We start from the raw sequence: 19,013 nt of genomic DNA on the forward strand, positions 1-19,013 counted from the left end.
CCACCGCTGACTGATGCCGCGCTCACGCCTTCTGGTCTGGCCGCGGGACTGTCATATGCCTGCCGCCCGCTCCCCCCGGTGACAGGTGCTGCCGTCAGCACATGTGCTCCGGCATCGGAAAAGCCGAATCAGCTGGGGGAAGTCTGCCGCCGTCTGCTGCTGCACTCTGTGGCCGTCACATATGACTTTCTCTCTACCAAGCCCTGTCGCCGATGGCCCTGGAAAAGCCGTTTCAGGATGATTTTCCCTCAATGCTACAACACTGATCCACTGTGTGCCTTGTTTGCGATAAAGGCCGTTGCAGCTGTGGCTTGCCCTTTGTAGCACTGGTTGCTGTCTGTATTTTCCCCAAACTTGTTCTGGCAGCCTGCAGTGCAGCCAATCAGCATCAGGTGGCGTCACCAGCTGGCAATCTTGACTTCACCAGGACTTCCTGGTGGTGTCAAGATACACTAATACCAAGCAGTTCTTCCTGGAGGTGGGGCTTGAATACCCCACTTCTAGCAAGCTAATACTCTGATTGGTTAATCCGGTGCCACATCAGCCAACGAGAGCCGGCACTGGATTAACCAATCACAGCCATTCAATGATGTCATTCAATGAATGGCTGTGACTGGTTAATCCAGCGCCAACTCTGATTGGTTAATGTCACACCACATCAGCCAATCAGAGCATTAGCTTGCTGAAGGCGAGGTATTCAAGCCCCGCCTCCAGGAGGAACTGCTATGTCGATGTGAAGGAGAACGCGGGAGCCTGTAGCAGCGACTGAGACCAGTGTGAGGGACCTGAATGCTGTCTGCTAGGTGAGTATTTTAAGGCACCCCCTGAAAATAAGACACTGTGCCCCTTTTGAGGCAAAAATTAATATAAGACAGTGTCTTATTTTGGGGGAAACACGGTATCTCTCTGTCTACAGCTAGTATAAGTTACACATCTCTCTATATACTGTATAGAATTTCACACTTTACACACAATTATAAAATGCATCAAAAACACGCGGGTTTTTTTTAATAGTGCATGCAGCTTCTTAATAATGTATGTGGTCGGGAGAGGGGGGTCCACAGGCTGAGTTTTTGCACTCTGGCCGCTGAGCCTTTAGGTCTGAGCCACTATGCTAAAACACTTTATAGGTGGCAATACTACACAGCTAATTTTGTGTGCAGTAGGGATCTCTAGTCACATTATGTCATGTCCCAGGGTTTATCATTCACAGGACGCCTCCAGAGTCTTCTGTCTCTTGCTGGAACCGTGCGCATCACGATGAAGCAGTGGCTGTCCCTCATCATCCTGTCTGTGATGGCCGTGGCAGCCTTCTCAGACAAGAGCACAAGTACAGGACAATGCTGCCTCAATGACGTCCTCTCTCTCACCAGTCTCCTTCAGTCAATGGGTCAGTAAGTTCATACCTTCCATATTTATGGACAGAAATTACAAGCCCTCCAGGTCACCTGTGGGGTCTGCAGGTTCCTTATTTCCATAACTCTTGGGACCCTCATTCTGGTTTTCTTCATCTTTTTTCAGTTACGACCATCATGCAGAAAAGTAAGATTACGTGCATTGATGTTAATCAGAAAGGAGCCTTGGTCTCATGTCCAACAGGTACTGTACAGAGTAATGAAGCAATATTCAGAGTCTCCTATATGTGTCAAGGGTAGAGATGAGGTGATGGAGCAAGACACCCCAATGGTAAACGTAGCAACCCCTAGTGTGTGTGTGTGTGTGTGTTAGGAAGAAAAGAGTGGGCGGTATGATGGAGATTCTATCTCTATCGGGACAGGAGGACATGATGGACACCTGTATGTATATTACAGGAGAAGAGAGGGTAGAGGACAGACATGATGGAAAATTATATATTATATTTAATGAGGAGGAACAGGATGGAAACCTTTATGTGTTAGAGGAGAAGAGAGAGGGGGACATGATACAGGAGGGGAGGAGGAACATTGAAACCCTAATATATATTAACAGGAGAAGATAATGACATTAAAGGGGTTGTCCCGCGGCAGCAAGTGGGTCTATACACTTCTGTATGGCCATAATAATGCACTTTGTAATGTACATTGTGCATTAATTATGAGCCATACAGAAGTTATAAAAAGTTTTATACTTACCTGCTCCGTTGCTGGCGTCCTCGTTCCCATGGAGCCGACTAATTTTCGCCCTCCGATGGCCAAATTAGCCGCGCTTGCGCAGTCCGGGTCTTCTGCAGTCTTCTATGGGGCCGCTCGTGTAGAATGCCGGCTCCGTGTAGCTCCGCCCCGTCACGTGCCGATTCCAGCCAATCAGGAGGCTGGAATCGGCAATGGACCGCACAGAAGCCCAGCGGTCCACGGAGACAGAGGATCCCGGCGGCCATCTTCAGCAGGTAAGTATGAAGACGCCGGACCGCCGGGATTCAGGTAAGCGCTGTGCGGGTTGTTTTTTTAACCCCTGCATAGGGGTTGTCTCGCGCCGAACGGGGGGGGGGGGGGGTTAAAAAAACGTTTCGGCGCGGGACAACCCCTTTAAGGAAACCTTTATCGCAGAATGATAGAGTTGGAAGCGTCCTCCAGGGTCATCGGGTCCAACCCCCTGCTCAGTGCAGGATCACTAAATCATCCCAGACAGATATTTGTCCAGCCTTTGTTTTAACACCTCCATTGAAGGAGAACTCCCCACCTCCCGTGGCAACCTGTTCCACTCATTGATCCCCTCACTGTCTAATATCTAATCTGTGTCTCCTCCCTTTCAGTTTCACCCCATTGCTTCTAGTCTTTCCTTGTACAGATGAGAATAGGGCTAATCCCTCTGCACTTTGACAGCCCTTCAGATATCTGTAGACAGCTATTAAGTCTCCTCTCAGCCTTCTCTTCTGCTAAACACTCCCAGATCCTTTACCCGTTCCTCATAGGACATGATTTGCAGACCGCTCATCATCTTGCTAACTCTTCTCTGAACTTACTCCAGTTTGTCTATGTCTTTTTTTTAAAAGTGTGGTGCCCAGAACAGGACCTAGTATTCCAGATGAGGTCTGACTAAGGATGAGTAGAGGGTGATAATGACCTCACGTGATCTAGACTCTATGCTTCTCTTAATACATCGCAGAATTGTGTTTGCCTTTTTGGCTGCTGCATCACATTGTTGACTCAGTTTATGATCTATTAGTATACCCAAGTCTTTTTCACATGAGCTGCTGCTTAGCCTAAGGCCGCCTGCACACGAGCGGAAATCCCGCCGCGGGATTTCCCGCGGGATTTCCGCCGCTGAAAGTTTGCATAGGAGTGCATTAAAATACGCACTCCTATGCAGACGGCCACGGTTTGGCCGCACGAAATCTCGCGCGGCAAACAAACCGCGGCATGTCCTAATTTTCTGCGGGGCACGCACTCACCCGGCCGCCGGCTCCGGTGTGCACATGCGCCGGCTGTGCGGCAGCCGGCACATGAAAGAGCTGGGGCCGCCAGGCGCGAGTGAGTACGCGCTCGTCCCTGCAGGCGCTCGGGTCGGATCGCACGGTGAGAATTCTCGCTGCCGGATCCGACCCGCTTGTCTGCAGGCGGCCTAATTCTTCCCTTTCTATATGCTTTTTTCATTTTTCTTGCCCAGATTTAGGAGTTTACATTTCTCCTTGTAAATACCATTCTGTTAGTCTCTGCCCACTGTTCAAGCTCTTCTAGATCTTGTTGAGTACCCTCTCTCTTTCTTCCCAAGTGTTAGCTATCCCTCCTAGCTTTGTTTCCGATCAATTCCCTCCTGCAGGTCATTTATAACAATGTTGACCAACACTGGGCCTAGGACAGAGCCTTGTGGGCCCCACTTAAAGGGGTTCTGACATGAATGATGTTTTTATGCTTTAGCAGCCATTGTTCCCTGGTCTGCCTAATGGACCCAGGGAACCCATGGGTTAATGGCTGCTAAAGCATAAAAATCTTATACTTACCTGTTCTCCTGTTGTTGTTGACATCGGGGGGTCATCTCCCGGCAGCATATTAGCACTTTCTGCTTAGGTTAAGCAGCCTGACTAGAGCCACCTGATTGGTGCACGCTGTGCAGTCACGTGGTGCCGAAGAGCCAATCAGATGGCTCTAATCAGCAGCGCTGCTTAACCTAAGCAGAAAGTGCTAGTATGCCTCCCGGCAGGCAGTCTTCTTCCTCCAGCAGCCGCGCCGCTCCGGGATCGCGCGCATGCGCAGTGGAGAGGTGCCCTCTGACAGGAGTCAGGACGGGCCGCGTCTCCACTGCGCATGCTCAGCACTCCGGAGTTCAGCAGGACGGACGGGCCGCCCACAGCAAGCACTGTGCGGTCCGTCCGTTGACCTCGGAAGTGCCTGACGGACGGACCAGAGCAGGAAGCGGTCTTTTTGACCGCTCCTGCTCTGCTTTAAAGGCACAGAAGAAGATGCCGGCTGGAGGGGACATGCCTGGCGATCGGGCCAGGCCAGCCAAGGTGAGTACAATTTTTTTTTTTTTCATGTCAGAACCCCTTTAATACATTCTTCGACTTATATGTACAGCCATTTATGACCACTCTTTGAGTATGATAATTGAGCCAGTTAGCATGTAGCTGTCTCACATGGCATGTCCAGAAACTTATGATGCAGTCAAATGATGCAGTTTTACAGCGCAGCTCGACAGAGCAGGAGAGGAATTAAAATCCCCAACCGTCCAAAGCCTGGAGGAAAATACTTTCCTCTTTGCACTGATCTCCACCGCTAGCTTCCTTTCAAGCCTTAACACTTTCTTCCAATGCCCAACCCCAACACACTCCATCCATATCAGCCCCTTACTGCTCTCCCCACCCATGCACAGCTCCCACACACTCTTCAACTTCCTCAGATGCCTCCAACCATCACCCCCCCTCCCCCCATTCCACCAAGAACACCTCAGCCACCAACACAAATCCCCTACCCACCTGCTCACCCTCGCTACCCTGCTATTCCTAGCTGCAGGGGACATCCCCAAACCAGGTCCACACTATACTGATATCTACCAAAATTTCCCCCCTGCCCCAATCAAACGCGCCCTATGGAATTCCCAATCTGCATGCAACAAACTGCCAACTATCCATGACCTCTTCACCACCAAACATTTCAACCTGCTCACCCTAACCAAAACCTGGATACAGCGGTCCGCTGTATTGTCCTATGATGGCCTGCAGTTCTCCGACACCTCCAGATTGGACAACAGGTGTGGCGGAGGAGTAGGCGTCATCCTCTCGCGTAACTGTACCTTCCAGGTCATTCCCTCAGCTCCCTCGCTTATCTTCCAGTCATTCGAAGTCCACACCCTGCGACCCTTCTGCCCACTGCCACTGCATGTCGCAGTTATTTACCACCTGGTTTACTCCTGCCTCACACGCTTTCTCTCTGACAACTCACTCCTCAAGCCCCCACCCCCTCTAGTCTGGTTTCCGCTCTCTACACTCGACCAAAACTGGCCCCAAAAAAGTATCAAATGACCTGATGACGGCAAATCCTCCTTGACCTGTCTGCTGCATTTGACACTGTTGACCATGACCTCCTTCTCACTATGCTCTGCTCTATTGGTCTAAAGGACACTGGTCTATCCTGGTTCTCCTCCTACCTCTTTGACCGCTCTTTCAGTGCCTCCTTCACTGGCACCATCTCCTCTCCACTTACTCTCGCTGTCAGGGTCCCACAGGTCTCAGTTTTTGGTCCCCTTCTCTTCTCTATCTATACTGCCCCAATTGGACAAACCATCCACAAATCTGGCCTCCAATACCATCTCTACGCTGTCGACATCCAACTATACACCTCCTCTCGTGAGATCTCTGAACAAATCCTTCAAAATATCACCGACTGTCTGTCCGCTGTCTCGAATACTATGTCATCCCGGGGCCACTTGTTTACCTCCCTAAGATCCTGCTGCCTTTCTGCTGAGGCTCGTAGTGCAGATAGTATTCCAGAAGATATATTGGGGCATTGAAAGGGTTAAATCCCTGGTGGTTTATGGCAGTGAAGTAAACCACCAGGTACATAGCTTGTAACCCCTTCACTGCTGTAGAATATCAGCTATATAATTAATGACTTCCTCATTGCTGTAGAATACCAGGTATATAGCTAGTGACTTCTTCACTGCTGTGGATCACCAGGTATATAGCTAGTGACCCCTCACTTCTCTGGACCACCAGGTATATAGCTAGTGACCCCTTCACTGCTGTAGACCACCAGGTATATAGCTAGTGACCCCTTTACTGCTGTAGACCACCAGGTATATAGCTAGTGACCCCTTCACTGCTGTAGACCACCAGGTATATAGCTAGTGACCCCTTCACTGCTGTAGACCACCAGGTATATAGCTAGTGACCCCTTCACTGCTGTAGACCACCAGGTATATAGCTAGTGACCCCTTCACTGCTGTAGACCACCAGGTATATAGCTAGTGACCCCTTCACTGCTGTAGACCACCAGGTATATAGCTAGTGACCCCTTCACTGCTGTAGACCACCAGGTATATAGCTAGTGACTAGAGATGAGCGAGTATACTCGCTGAGGCACATTACTCGAGCAAGTAGTGCCTAGCCGAGTATCTCCCCGCTTGTTGCTAAAGATTCGGGGGCGTGGAGCGGCGGGGGAGAGCGGTGAGGAACTGAGGGGAGATCTCTCTCTTCCCCCACTCCCCCCCCCCCCCCCTGCTCCCCGCCGCAACTCACCTGTCACCGGTGCCGGCCCCTGAATCTTTAGAGACGAGCGGGGAGATACTCGGCTAAGGCACTACTCGCTTGAGTAATGTGCCTTAGTGAGTATACTCGCTCATCTCTACTAGTGAGTCCTTCACTGCTGTGGACCACCAGGTATATAGCTAGTGACTTCTTCACTGCTGTGGACCACCAGGTATATAGCTAGTGACTTCTTCACTGCTGTGGACCACCAGGTATATAGCTAGTGACTTCTTCACTGCTGTAGACCACCAGGTGTATAGCTAGTGACTTCTTCACTGCTGTAGACCACCAGGTATATAGCTAGTGACTTCTTCACTGCTGTGGACCACCAGGTATATAGCTAGTGACTTCTTCACTGCTGTAGACCACCAGGTGTATAGCTAGTGACTTCTTCACTGCTGTAGACCACCAGGTATATAGCTAGTGACTTCTTCACTGCTGTAGACCAACAGGTATGTAGTAGCTAGAAACCCCTTCACTGCTGCAGACTACCAGTTATATAATTTGTGACTTCTTCACTGCTGTAGAATAACAGGTTTATAGCTAGTACCCCCCCCCCCCCCCCCCCGTTCACTGCTGTAGACCACCAGGTATATAACTAGTGACTTCTTCACTGCTGTAGACCACCAGGTATATAACTAGTGACTTCTTCACTGCTGTAGACCACCAGGTATATAACTAGTGACTTCTTCACTGCTGTAGACCACCAGGTATATAACTAGTGACTTCTTCACTGCTGTAGACCACCAGGTATATAGCTAGTGACCCTTTTACTGCTGTAGAACACCAGATATATAATTAATGACTTCTTTACTGCTGTAGACCACCAGGTATATAGCTAGTGACCCCTTCACTGCTGTAGACCACCAGGTATATAACTAGTGACCCCTTCACTGCTGTAGACCACCAGGTATATAGCTAGTGACCCTTTTACTGCTGTAGAACACCAGATATATAACTAGTGACTTCTTCACTGCTGTAGACCACCAGGTATATAGCTAGTGACCCTTTTACTGCTGTAGAACACCAGATATATAATTAATGACTTCTTTACTGCTGTAGAATACCAGGTGTATAGCTAGTGACTTCACTGCTGTAGACCACTAGGTATGTAATTAGTGACTTCTTCTCTACTGTAGAATAACAGGTATATAACTAGTAACCCCTTTCACTGCTGTAGACCACCAGTTATATAATTAGTAGAGATGAGTGAGCGTACTCGGAAAAGCACTACTCGCTCGAGTAATTTGCTTTATCTGAGTATCGCAGTGGTCGTCCCTGTAGATTCGGGTGCCGGCACAGAGCGGGGAGCTGCAGGGGAGAGCGGGGAGGAACAGAGGTAAGATCTTTCTCTCCCTCTCTCCCGCCCGCTCTCCCCTGCTCCCCGCTGCGACTCACCTGTCAGCCGCAGCGGCACCCGAATCTTCAGACCCGAGCACAGCGATACTCGGATAAAGCAAATTACTCGAGCGAGTAGTGCTTTTCCGAGTACGCTCGCTCATCTCTAGTAATTAGTGACCCCTTCACTGCTGTAGATCACCAGGTATATAGCTAGTAACTTGTTCACTGCTGTAGACCACAAGGTATATAACTAGTAACCCCTTCACTGCTGTAGAATATCAGTTATATAATTAGTGACATCTTCACTGCTGTAGACCACCAGATATATAGCTAGTGACCCCTTCACTGCTGTAGACCACCAGATATATAGCTAGTGACCCCTTCACTGCTGTAGACCACCAGTTATATAGCTAGTGACCCCTTCACTGCTGTGGACCACCAGTTATATAGCTAGTAACCCCTTCACTGCTGTAGATCACCAGGTATATAGCTAGTAACGCCTTCACTGCTGTAGATCACCAGGTATATAATTAGTGACTTCTCTACTGTAGACCATGTTTAAGCTTTCCATGTTATAATAAAGAGGACCAATATGTTTGCCATCCCTTGCAGATTACAGCCCTGTCTCTTGCTCCTGCGGGATGGCCTGCGGCTCATGGGATATCCAGGGTCAGAGGTCCTGCCACTGTCAGTGTGCCAACATTGACTGGACATCAGCCCAGTGCTGCAAGATAACTTACAGCTAAAGATCCGCTGGCGCTGGAGACCACAAGCTGTATCCACTGTATATGATATGCTATGATATGCAATACTATCCATCTATCTGTCTACGTGCCATTATTGTGTCTTGCTGCTTCTTTCCTTCTATCCAATATATCACTGAGAGGAACCACTAGTTATAAAACATAACCTTTATTAGTATTCCTATTGATTGCAAGCTTAATAAACCTGACCATGTGTCAACTGAAACCAATTCCTTGCTGCTTGGCTTCATGTTGCATGAAAGTAATACATGTCCCTTGAACCTATTAAAGGAAATTCTGAGCTAAACCTCACACTAAAAACACAAAAAAAGTCGACCAGTGTTTGGGGGCCTGCCGGAGAGCGGGGAGCTGGTGGCCCCCTTGAGTATTGGAAATCAAGGGGCCCAGAGGCAGTGCTTCAGGTGCACCAATCAGGCCATGTGTTACTGTAGTGATTTGTCAGGAGTCGGTTGTATTTGTACACTTCAGAACACAGGTCTCTATATGCGTTTTTGACAACATTAGAACCTTCATGTGTGTTTTTGCATCATACATGTAGAATTCACGGTATTTGTATGAATGTACCTAGACTTGAGCCCATGTGGCCAGCAGTGTGACTGCATGTTTTTACTGCACGTCTTCATATAACATGCTGGACATCTGTGAAAACCTCGGGTGTCTGAAGTGCTTTGATTCCCGGTGAGCCGGAGCTTCGTGGTTGTATCAATACCACAATGTATTCCCCAAGACTCTGCTCCATTAGAAGTACTCTGTAGTCTCTTGTTTAGTCTCTGATTTTTGGCCTCTTGTGTTCTCGTTTTATCACCTTTTTTATAAATTTATTGTTAGAAAAAACACAAACATTTAGTTGCTGTTGATCTCCTCCCAAACTTCCCCATTTACTGGTTTATTACCACCGAAGGTGACCTGACTCTGCAGGAGAACGGAACTAAGTCCTTCCAGTCCACCAAATCCGGAGCTTGCAGGAACGCCTGAGCTTTGTATAATGTATTAGTGTGTTAGGGAAATTCAATCATTCCGTTAATATGCTGTGAGGCTCCAAATCAGAGGTGGTTATGGCGGCCGCCGTGAGAAAGCAGTGACACAGACAGGTCTATGTGCAAAGCAATCTACCTTTATTACATATGTCACAACTTATATAGTAATATGACGCAGGATGGGCTTTATGCCTGATGAGCTTGTTTTTACATAACATCTCTAACCAACAATGAATGTTACTCTTAGGGTGCATTCACACGAACGTATATCGGCTCGGTTTTCACGCGGAGCCGATATACGTTGTCCTCATGTGCAGGGGGGGGAGGCTGGAAGAGCCCAGGAGCAGGAACTGAGCTCCCGCCCCCTCTCTGCCTCCTCTCCACCTCTCCGCACTATTTTCAATGGGGAGAGGCGGGGTGGGGGCGGGGCTAATTCCCGGACCTTAACCCCTCCCCCGTCCCACCTCCTCTCATTGAAAATGGGGCAGAGAGGGGGCGGGAGCCTCAGTTCCTGCTTCTGGCTCTTCCAGGCTCCCCCCGCTGCAGATGAGGAGGACGTATATCGGCTCGGCGTGAAAACCGAGCCGATATACGTTCATGTGAATGCACCCTTAGAATGAACAGTAACTTGTGTTTTCACATTCCGATGTTACATTATGTTGTTGGTTCCAGCTAAACAGGATATGCGATTAGTACATTTTGCTGAGTTGTACTGCCCGCCATATGCCCAGAAAATCCTGTTTAGCTGTGTCAAGAAGTGGTAGACAAGACAATCATATTCAGGCCTGAGATCTTCACAAATCCCCCATTTGATATTGTCCATCGAGAGAGTCCATAAGATGATGGTACATTCTAGGGTTCTATTCCACCTGTGCCGAACTTATCCATTATATTCTTCAACTCTTCTTGGCGGATTAACATCAAAAAGGCTTTTTAAGATGGCTGTTTTAATATCATAGGGGCAGCATCTCCAAATTATTGGCTTGTCTTCTCATATTGAACATCCAGAAATGGCAAACACTCAAAATAACAAACAGAGTAAAAAGTAATAATAAAGGATGCAATACAAAATTCATAACTAGAGATGAGCGAGCACCAAAATGCTCGGGTGCTCGTTACTCGAGACGAACTTCCCGGGATGCTCGAGGGTTCGTTTCGAATAACGAACCCTATTGAAGTCAATGGGCGACCCGAGCATTTTTGTATTTCGCCGATGCTCGCTAAGGTTTTCGTTTGTGAAAATCTGGGCAATTCAAGAAAGTGATGGAAACGACACAGCAACGGATAGGGCAGGCGAGGGGCTACATGTTGGGCTGCATCTCAAGTTCCCAGGTCCCACTATTAAGCCACAATAGCGGCAAGAGTGCCCCCCCCCCCCTCCTAACAACTTTTACTTCTGAAAAAAGCCCTCATTAGCAAGGCACACCTTAGCTAAGCACCACACTACCTCCAACAAAGCACAATCACTGCCTGCATGACACTCCGCTGCCACTTCTCCTGGGTAACATGCTGCCCAACCCCCCCCCCACGACCCAGTGTCCACAGCGCACACCAAACTGTCCTTGCCCAGCCTTCAGCTGCCCTCATGCCACGCCACCCTCATGTCTATTTATAAGTGCGTCTGCCAGAGGTACCGCAGGCACACACTGCAGAGGGTTGGCACGGCTAGGCAGCGACCCTCTTTAAAAGGGGTGGGGCGATAGTCCACAATGCTGTACAGAAGCAATGAGAAATCCAATCCTGTGCCACCTCCATCTGGAGCTGCACACGTGGGCATAGCAATGGGGAACCTATGTGCCACACACTATTCATTCTGTCAAGGTGTCTGCATGCCCCAGTCAGACCGTGGATTTTTATAAATAGTCACAGGCAGGTACAACTCCGCAATGGGAATTCCGTGTGCACCCACAGCATGGGTGGCTCCCTGGAACCCACCAGCTGTACATAAATGTATCCCATTGCAGTGCCCTGGACAGCAGAGCTAACGTCAGATTAAATGCAGGTGGGCTTCGGCCCACACTGCATGCCCCAACCTGACCGGGGTTTTTAATTCATAGACACAGGCAGGTACAACTCCCTATTGTGAAGTCCCTGTCGACCGACAGCATGGGTGGGTGCCAGGAAGCCACCGGCGGTACATAAATATATCCCATTGCATTGCCCATCACAGCTGAGGTAGTAATGTCATGTTTAATGCAAGTGGGCTTCGGCCCACACTGCATGCCCCAGTCAGACCGGGGTTCTTTAGAAGTGGACACATGCAGTTACAACTCCCTGTGGACCCACAGCATGGGTGGCTCCCTGGAACCCACCGACGGTACATAAATATATCCCATTGCATTGCCCAACACAGCTGATGTAACGTCAGCTGTAATGCAGGTGGGCTAAAAATTAATTGGATTATACTGTAGGCGAGGGCCCCCAAAAATTGCTGTACCAACAGTACTAATGTACCTGAGAAAAATTGCCCATGCCCAACCAAGAGGGCAGGTGAAACCCATTAATGGCTTTGGTTAATGTGGCTTAATTGGTAACTAGGCCTGGAGGCAGCCCAGTGTAACGAAAAATTGGTTGAGGTGAAAGTTTCAATGCTTTAATGAGCATTGAAACGTATAAAAATTGTTTAGAAAAATTATATGACTGAGCCTTGTGGGCCTAAGAAAAATTGCCCGTTCGGCGTGATTACGTGAGGTTTCAGGAGGAGGAGCAGGAGGAGGAGGAGGAGGAGGAGGAATATTATACACAGATTGATGAAGCTAAAAGGTCCCCGTTTTGGATGGTGATAGAGAACAATGCTTCCATCCGCGGGTGCAGCCTACGTATTGCTTAGGTATCGCTGCTGTCCGCTGGTGGAGAAGAGAAGTCTGGGGAAATCCAGGCTTTGTTCATCTTGATGAGTGTTAGCCTGTCGGCACTGTCGGTTGACAGGCGGGTACGCTTATCTGTGATGATTCCATCAGCCACACTAAACACACTCTCTGACAAAACGCTAGCCGCAGGACAAGAAAGCACCTCCAGAGCATACAGCGCGAGTTCAGGCCACGTGTCCAGCTTCCACACCCAGTAGTTGTAGGGGGCAGAGGCGTCACCGAGGACGGTCATGCGATCGGCTACGTACTCCCTCACCATCCTTTTACAGTGCTCCCGCCGACTCAGCCTTGACTGGGGACCGGTGACACAGTCTTGCTGGGGAGCCAGAAAGCTGGCAAAGGCCTTGAATAATGGTCCCCTGCCTGGGCTGTACATGCTGCCTGATCTCTGCGCCTCCCCTGCTACCTGGGCCGCGGAAATGCGCCTTCGGCCACTAACGCTGTCGGATGGGAAGTTTACCATCAGTTTGTCCACAGCGCCCTGTGGTATAGCATCATTCTCGAACCCCTTTCCTCTTCGGGAATGAGAGTGGAAAGGCTCTCCTTATACCGTGGGTCGAGCAGTGTGTACACCCAGTAATCCGTAGTGGCCAGAATGTGTGTAACGTGAGGGTCACGAGAAAGACATCCTAACATGAAGTCAGCCATGTGTGCCAGGGTACCTGTACGCAACACATGGCTGTCCTCACTCGGAAGATCACTTTCAGGATCCTCCTCCTCCTCCTCCTCTGGCCATACACGCTGAAAGGATGACAGGCAAGCAGCATGTGTACCCTCAGCAGTGGGCCAAGCTGTCTCTTCCCCCTCCTCCTCATGCTCCCCCCCCCCTCCTCCTCCTCAACACGCTGAGATATAGAAATGAGGGTGCTCTGACTATCCAGCGACATACTGTCTTCCCCCGCCTCCGTTTCCGAGTGCAAAGCGTCTGCCTTTATGCTTTGCAGGGAACTTCTTAAGAGGCATAGCAGAGGAATGGTGACTCTAATGATTGCAGCATCCCCGCTCAGCATCTGGGTAGACTCCTCAAAGTTTCCAAGGACCTGGCAGATGGCTGCCAACCAGGCCCACTCTTCTGTAAATAATTGAGGAGGCTGACTCCCACTACGCCGCCCATGTTGGAGTTGGTATTCCGCAATAGCTCTACGCTGCTCATGGAGCCTGGCCAACATGTGGAGCGTAGAGTTCCACTGTGTGGGCACGTCGCACAGCAATCGGTGCACTGGCAGATTAAACCGATGTTGCAGGGTCCGCAGGGTGGCAGCGTCCGTCTTAGAGTTGCGGAAATGTGCGCTGACCCGGCGCACCTTTCCGAGCAGGCATGACAAGTGTGGGTAGCTTTTCAGAAAGCGCTGAACCACCAAATTAAAGACATGGGCCAGGCATGGCACGTGCGTGAGGCTGCCGAGCTGCAGAGCCGCCACCAGGTTACGTCCGTTGTCACACACGACCATGCCCGGTTGGAGGCTCAGCGGCGCAAGCCAGCGGTCGGTCTGCTCTGTCAGACCCTGTAGCAGTTCGTGGGCCGTCTGACTCTTCTCTCCTAAGCTGAGTAGTTTCAGCACGGCCTGCTGACGCTTGCCCACCGCTGTGCTGCCACACCGCGCGACACCGACTGCTGGCGACGTGCTGCTGCTGACACATCTTGATTGCGAGACAGAGGTTGCGTACGAGGAGGAGGAGGGTGGTTTAGTAGAGGAAGCATACACCGCCGCAGATACCACCACAGAGCTGGGGCACGCAATTCGGGGGGTGGGTAGGACGTGAGCGGTCCCAGGCTCTGACTCTGTCCCAGCCTCCACTAAATTCACCCAATGTGCCGTCAGGGAGATATAGTGGCCCTGCCCGCCTGTGCTTGTCCACGTGTCTGTTGTTAAGTGGACCTTGGCAGTAACCGCGTTGGTGAGGGCGCGTACAATGTTGCGTGAGACGTGGTCGTGCAGGCCTGGGACGGCACATCGGGAAAAGTAGTGGCGACTGGGAACCGAGTAGCGCTGGGCCGCCGCCGCCATCATGCTTTTGAAAGCGTCCGTTTCCACAAGCCTATACGGCAGCATCTCAAGGCTGATGAATTTGGCTACGTGCACGTTTAACGCTTGAGCGTGCGGGTGCGTGGCGGCGTACTTGCGCTTGCGCTCAAACAGTGGCGCTAACGACGTCTGGACGCTGCGCTGAGAGACATAGCTGGATGGGGCCGAGGACAGCGGAGGTGAGGGTGTGGGTGCAGGCCAGGAGACGGTAGTGCCTGTGTCCTCAGAGGGGGGTTGGATCTCAATGGCAGGTTGGGGCACAGGGGGAGAGGCAGTGGTGCAAACCGGAGGCGGTGAACGGCCTTCGTCAAACCTTGTGGGGTGCTTGGCCACCATATGCCTGCGCATGCTGGTGGTGGTGCCTCCCCAGCTGATCTTGGCGCGACAAAGGTTGCACACCACTGTTCGTCGGTCGTCAGGCGTCTCTGTGAAAAACTGCCACACCGTAGAGCACCTTGACCTCTGCAGGGTGGCATGGCGCGAGCGGGCGCTTTGGGAAACAGTTGGTGGATTATTCGGTCTGGCCCTGCCTCTACCCCTGGCCACCGCACTGGCTTAGCCTGTGCCCACACCCTGACTTGGGCCTCCACGTCCTCGCCTGCGTCCACGTCCTATAGGCCTACCCCTACCCCTCAGCATGGTGTATTAGCAGTAGTGCAGAAACAGAACGCTGTAATTAAATGTGCCGCTTATTGGCCTGTGGTTGGAGGCTGACTTCGCTTACGGAACGCCAGGAAATAATTTTGCGCAAGCCTGCTATAACACTTAGCTGGCTGCGTATGAATTTGGAGAACCACTACACCCAGCACAGACCCAGAACACTGAGGACACTCACAGGAAGCCCAAATAGATTTTTTTCCACAAATTTTTTTGCAAAGGCCCACTGCCTATATTCAATCAATAATATGTCTTCTGTCCCTGCCTAAGCGCTTCTGGCCCTGGAGTATTACTGCAGGGTGCAATGCTCTGCACGGCCGATATACCAAAAAAAAATGTGCAACACTGCAAAAAGCAGCCTCCACACTACTGCACACGGTTAGATGTGGCCCTAAGAAGGACAGTTGGGGTTCTTGAAGCCTACACTAACTCCTAACGCTCTCCCTATAGCAGCTCCAACAAGATAGCACTTTTCCTGAGCTATGTCAGAATGTATGTGTGGCGAGCCGCGGGAGGGGCCGACTTTTATATTAGGCGGACACCTGATCGCCCCAGCCACTCACTGCAGGGGGGTGGTATAGGGCTTGAATGTCGCAGGGGGAAGTTGTAATGCCTTCCCTGTCTTTCAATTGGCCAGAAAAGCGCGCTAACGTCTCAGAGATGAAAGTGAAAGTAACCCGAACACCGTGTGGTGCTCGCCTCTAGTAACGAGCATCTCGAACACGCTAATACTCGAACGAGTACGTTCGCTCATCTCTATTCATAACTTATCCTGCTGTGGGCGACCAACCTGTGAATACATCATACCAATGGTGCCCTGTATCCACCTGTATCTTTGTACCTGTGCTGATAAGTTCATCTGCCACCCAAACCATCTGTTTCTCCAAATCTACCAATGTCAGATTAATGACTTCTAAATGCTTCTTCATGTGCTCAGTGCTTCTCATAACGTTAATTACCTTCTGAAGTGACATTGTTATATTAGACATCAGTAATACGTCTGGATGCCAATAATATATTAACAGTATTTCAGTATCAGGGAGGAAAGTATAAACTTCTGCAAACCAGTATAACAGGGACACATTGTGTAAACATCCCGGGAAGGGTGTGGTCATATTGTACATGGAGGTGGTGTTACCATACAAATATATTGTGGCCCTATTTCTATCATCATGTGATAAGTAATTGGCAATGTGAACCGAGAGCAAGGCAGGTTGTTTGGGCTCCGCAACCAGAAAGGACGCACGCGGAAGGGGGGGGGGGGGGGGTCAAGTTAAGCAAAACGTATTTACTACAGGTTAATAAAGGCAAGTTAATGGTAAAAAAACAGGAATAAGGACAAGCGAAATACACAGTATAGGGGGAACAATTCAGGTTGGATTCCACGTTTACTATGTCCACCTCCACAGCACGGACACTGAAAAAACAATATTCCCAAAACTATCCCTAACTGACCCTAACTTCACATTTGGGTGCGCACCCCTCTTACCAGTGGTCCGGGTGGACTACTTAGTTTGTAGAAGCGCGCGTTGGGGCCCAATGTCGTTCCTTCCTTGTATAGCGAAGCGTCCTCTCCTCACGGTTATCACAACATCCGAGGCAATAAGATTCTTCTCAGCAGGCAGGAAAACCAAATGGATGAAATGAAATCCAACAGCAAGTAGCTCAGCACACTGACAGTCCTGCAGAATCCATACACCCCGGTGTGATATAAGCCAGGGTTATGCAGTTACCGTCCGGTACTCAACAGCACTGCCAGTCTTTAGCTTTGGTGGCAATGTCCACAGCCACAATGTCAGTATTACTGGTTAGCCACTGGGCACAGTCCTTTCAGCATGGCTCCACTGAACATTCTGTCTCTTTACACTCTGTCTGCCTCTGGACTGAATTACACAGGTTAGCTGCACAGGACAGTCCTCTAAGATCTCCACACACTCTCCATGCAGCACAGACACTTGGTTCTCTCTCTGCAAAGATGGCTGCTGCTCTCTCTGTGTCGTCACATCCTGCTTCCTTCTCATAGGCCGCCTGCACACGAGCGGAAATCCCGCTGCGGGATTTCCCGCGGGATTTCCGCCGCTGAAAGTTTGCATAGGAGGGCATTACAATACGCACTCCTATGCAGACGGCCGCGGTTTGGCCGCGCGAAATCTCGCGCGGCAAACAAACCGCGGCATGTCCTAATTTTCTGCGGGGCACGCACTCACCCAGCCGCCGGCTCCGGTCTGCGCAAGCGCCGGCTGCGCGGCAGCCGGCACATGAAAGAGCCGGGGCCGCCAGGCGCGGGTGAGTACGCGCTCGTCCCTGCAGGCGCTCGGGTCGGATCACGCGGCGAGAATTCTCGCTGCCGGATTCGACCCGCTCGTCTGCAGGCGGCCATACTGGGTCTGCAGACAGGCAGGCTGACCTCATAGGGGTGTGTCCACCCAGCATCACATTTCCATTGCAGGGGCTGCTGTCTTAAAGGACCAGAATCACAGAAACACATATACACTCAACTTTAACACAGTTTAAACAAATGAAACTTGGCACATCATTGGGCTGTATATTACATATCCCCCCCCCCCACACACACACACTTTAAGATTGGCAGTCCCTGCCAATGATTGAATATCCAGAGCATTGTACTTTTATGCGCGCAGAGTGGTAGTGTACTGTTGTATGGCAGGCCAAACAAATTCATCCTGCAAATACAGAACAGGGGCGATGCCAGCATTTGTCCTAGTTTTCCGTCTGTGGACCTGTGAAATACTGTGGGGCACTTCAGACATGGGCTGAGAAGTACTAGCAGACTCCGCACCAGTGGGGGCACAAGCTGGAGGCTCAGTAGTCACCAGTGGAACATCCTCAGGAGAAAGGATCGGCCAGCAATCATCCTCATCGTCGTAGGCCCAGTCCACACCACCAGTCTCTGACTGTGGGAGCTCGTTGATGTTGGCAGTTTTGGTACAATTTGATTCTTCAGAATAACATAGGCGCAACATATTTCTGTGAAGTACTCGAACACAATCAGCTCCTTCTTTCTGGACTTGGTACACTGGCCCATTGGCATACTTGTGGCTAACAACACGATATGGCACAGCCTCCCATCTGCTTTCCAGTTTCCCTTGGGGCTTCTTGACACACACCAGAACCAGGTTGCCTGGCTGCAATGGTGCTTCTTGCGCTGGGGTCTTATCAGAAGGAGAATGTTCTCGTAGGAGCTGCCGCACCAATCAATGGATCGTCTCAAGTCTCTGCCGATGTGCTCGTACCCAGGAGTTTGGATCCCTTGGAGGGAACCCATCCACATCAGTTAGCTGTAATTCTCCCATACTTCACCCAGACCACCCAAAGAGGAGAGTATAAGGGGAGTACCCCGTTGTAGAATGGACCTGATTATTATAGGCCCACACCATCTCAGACAAGAACTGAGGCCATTGTAACTTCTTGTCTTCCTCCAGAGTCCGCAGCATCTGTAGCAGAGTTCTGTTGAATCTTTCACAGGCCCCGTTTCCTCTGCGGATGGTATGGAGTCGTGTGCAACTTCTTTATCCCATAGATACGTTGAACTTTCTTCATTACATGGCCCTCAAAGCAGGCTCCCTGGTCGGAGTGGATGCGTTGAGGACACCCATACACTCGAATAAAACCTTGACACAGAGCCCGAGCTGCTGACTCCAGCTGTCTGGTCCTTGGTGGCGGTTACCACTGCAAATTTGGTGAAGTGGTCCACT

The 19,013-nt window shown here is 50.4% G+C and overlaps 1 protein-coding gene across 1 annotated transcript; it reads left to right on the forward strand.

Annotated features, from left to right (window-relative positions):
* Positions 1–1,176: 1,176 nt before the first annotated feature.
* LOC136627244 (resistin-like) lies at positions 1,177–8,975 on the forward strand. The gene is made up of 3 exons (XM_066602174.1): positions 1,177–1,390; positions 1,522–1,599; positions 8,615–8,975. The coding sequence occupies exons 1-3, from the start codon at positions 1,189–1,191 to the stop codon at positions 8,746–8,748; spliced, it is 414 nt and encodes a 137-aa protein (XP_066458271.1). The 5' UTR covers positions 1,177–1,188; the 3' UTR covers positions 8,749–8,975.
* Positions 8,976–19,013: the final 10,038 nt, after the last annotated feature.

The sequence above is a fragment of the Eleutherodactylus coqui genome, chromosome 5 (assembly GCF_035609145.1).
Source record: "Eleutherodactylus coqui strain aEleCoq1 chromosome 5, aEleCoq1.hap1, whole genome shotgun sequence".
NCBI lineage: Eukaryota > Metazoa > Chordata > Amphibia > Anura > Eleutherodactylidae > Eleutherodactylus > Eleutherodactylus coqui.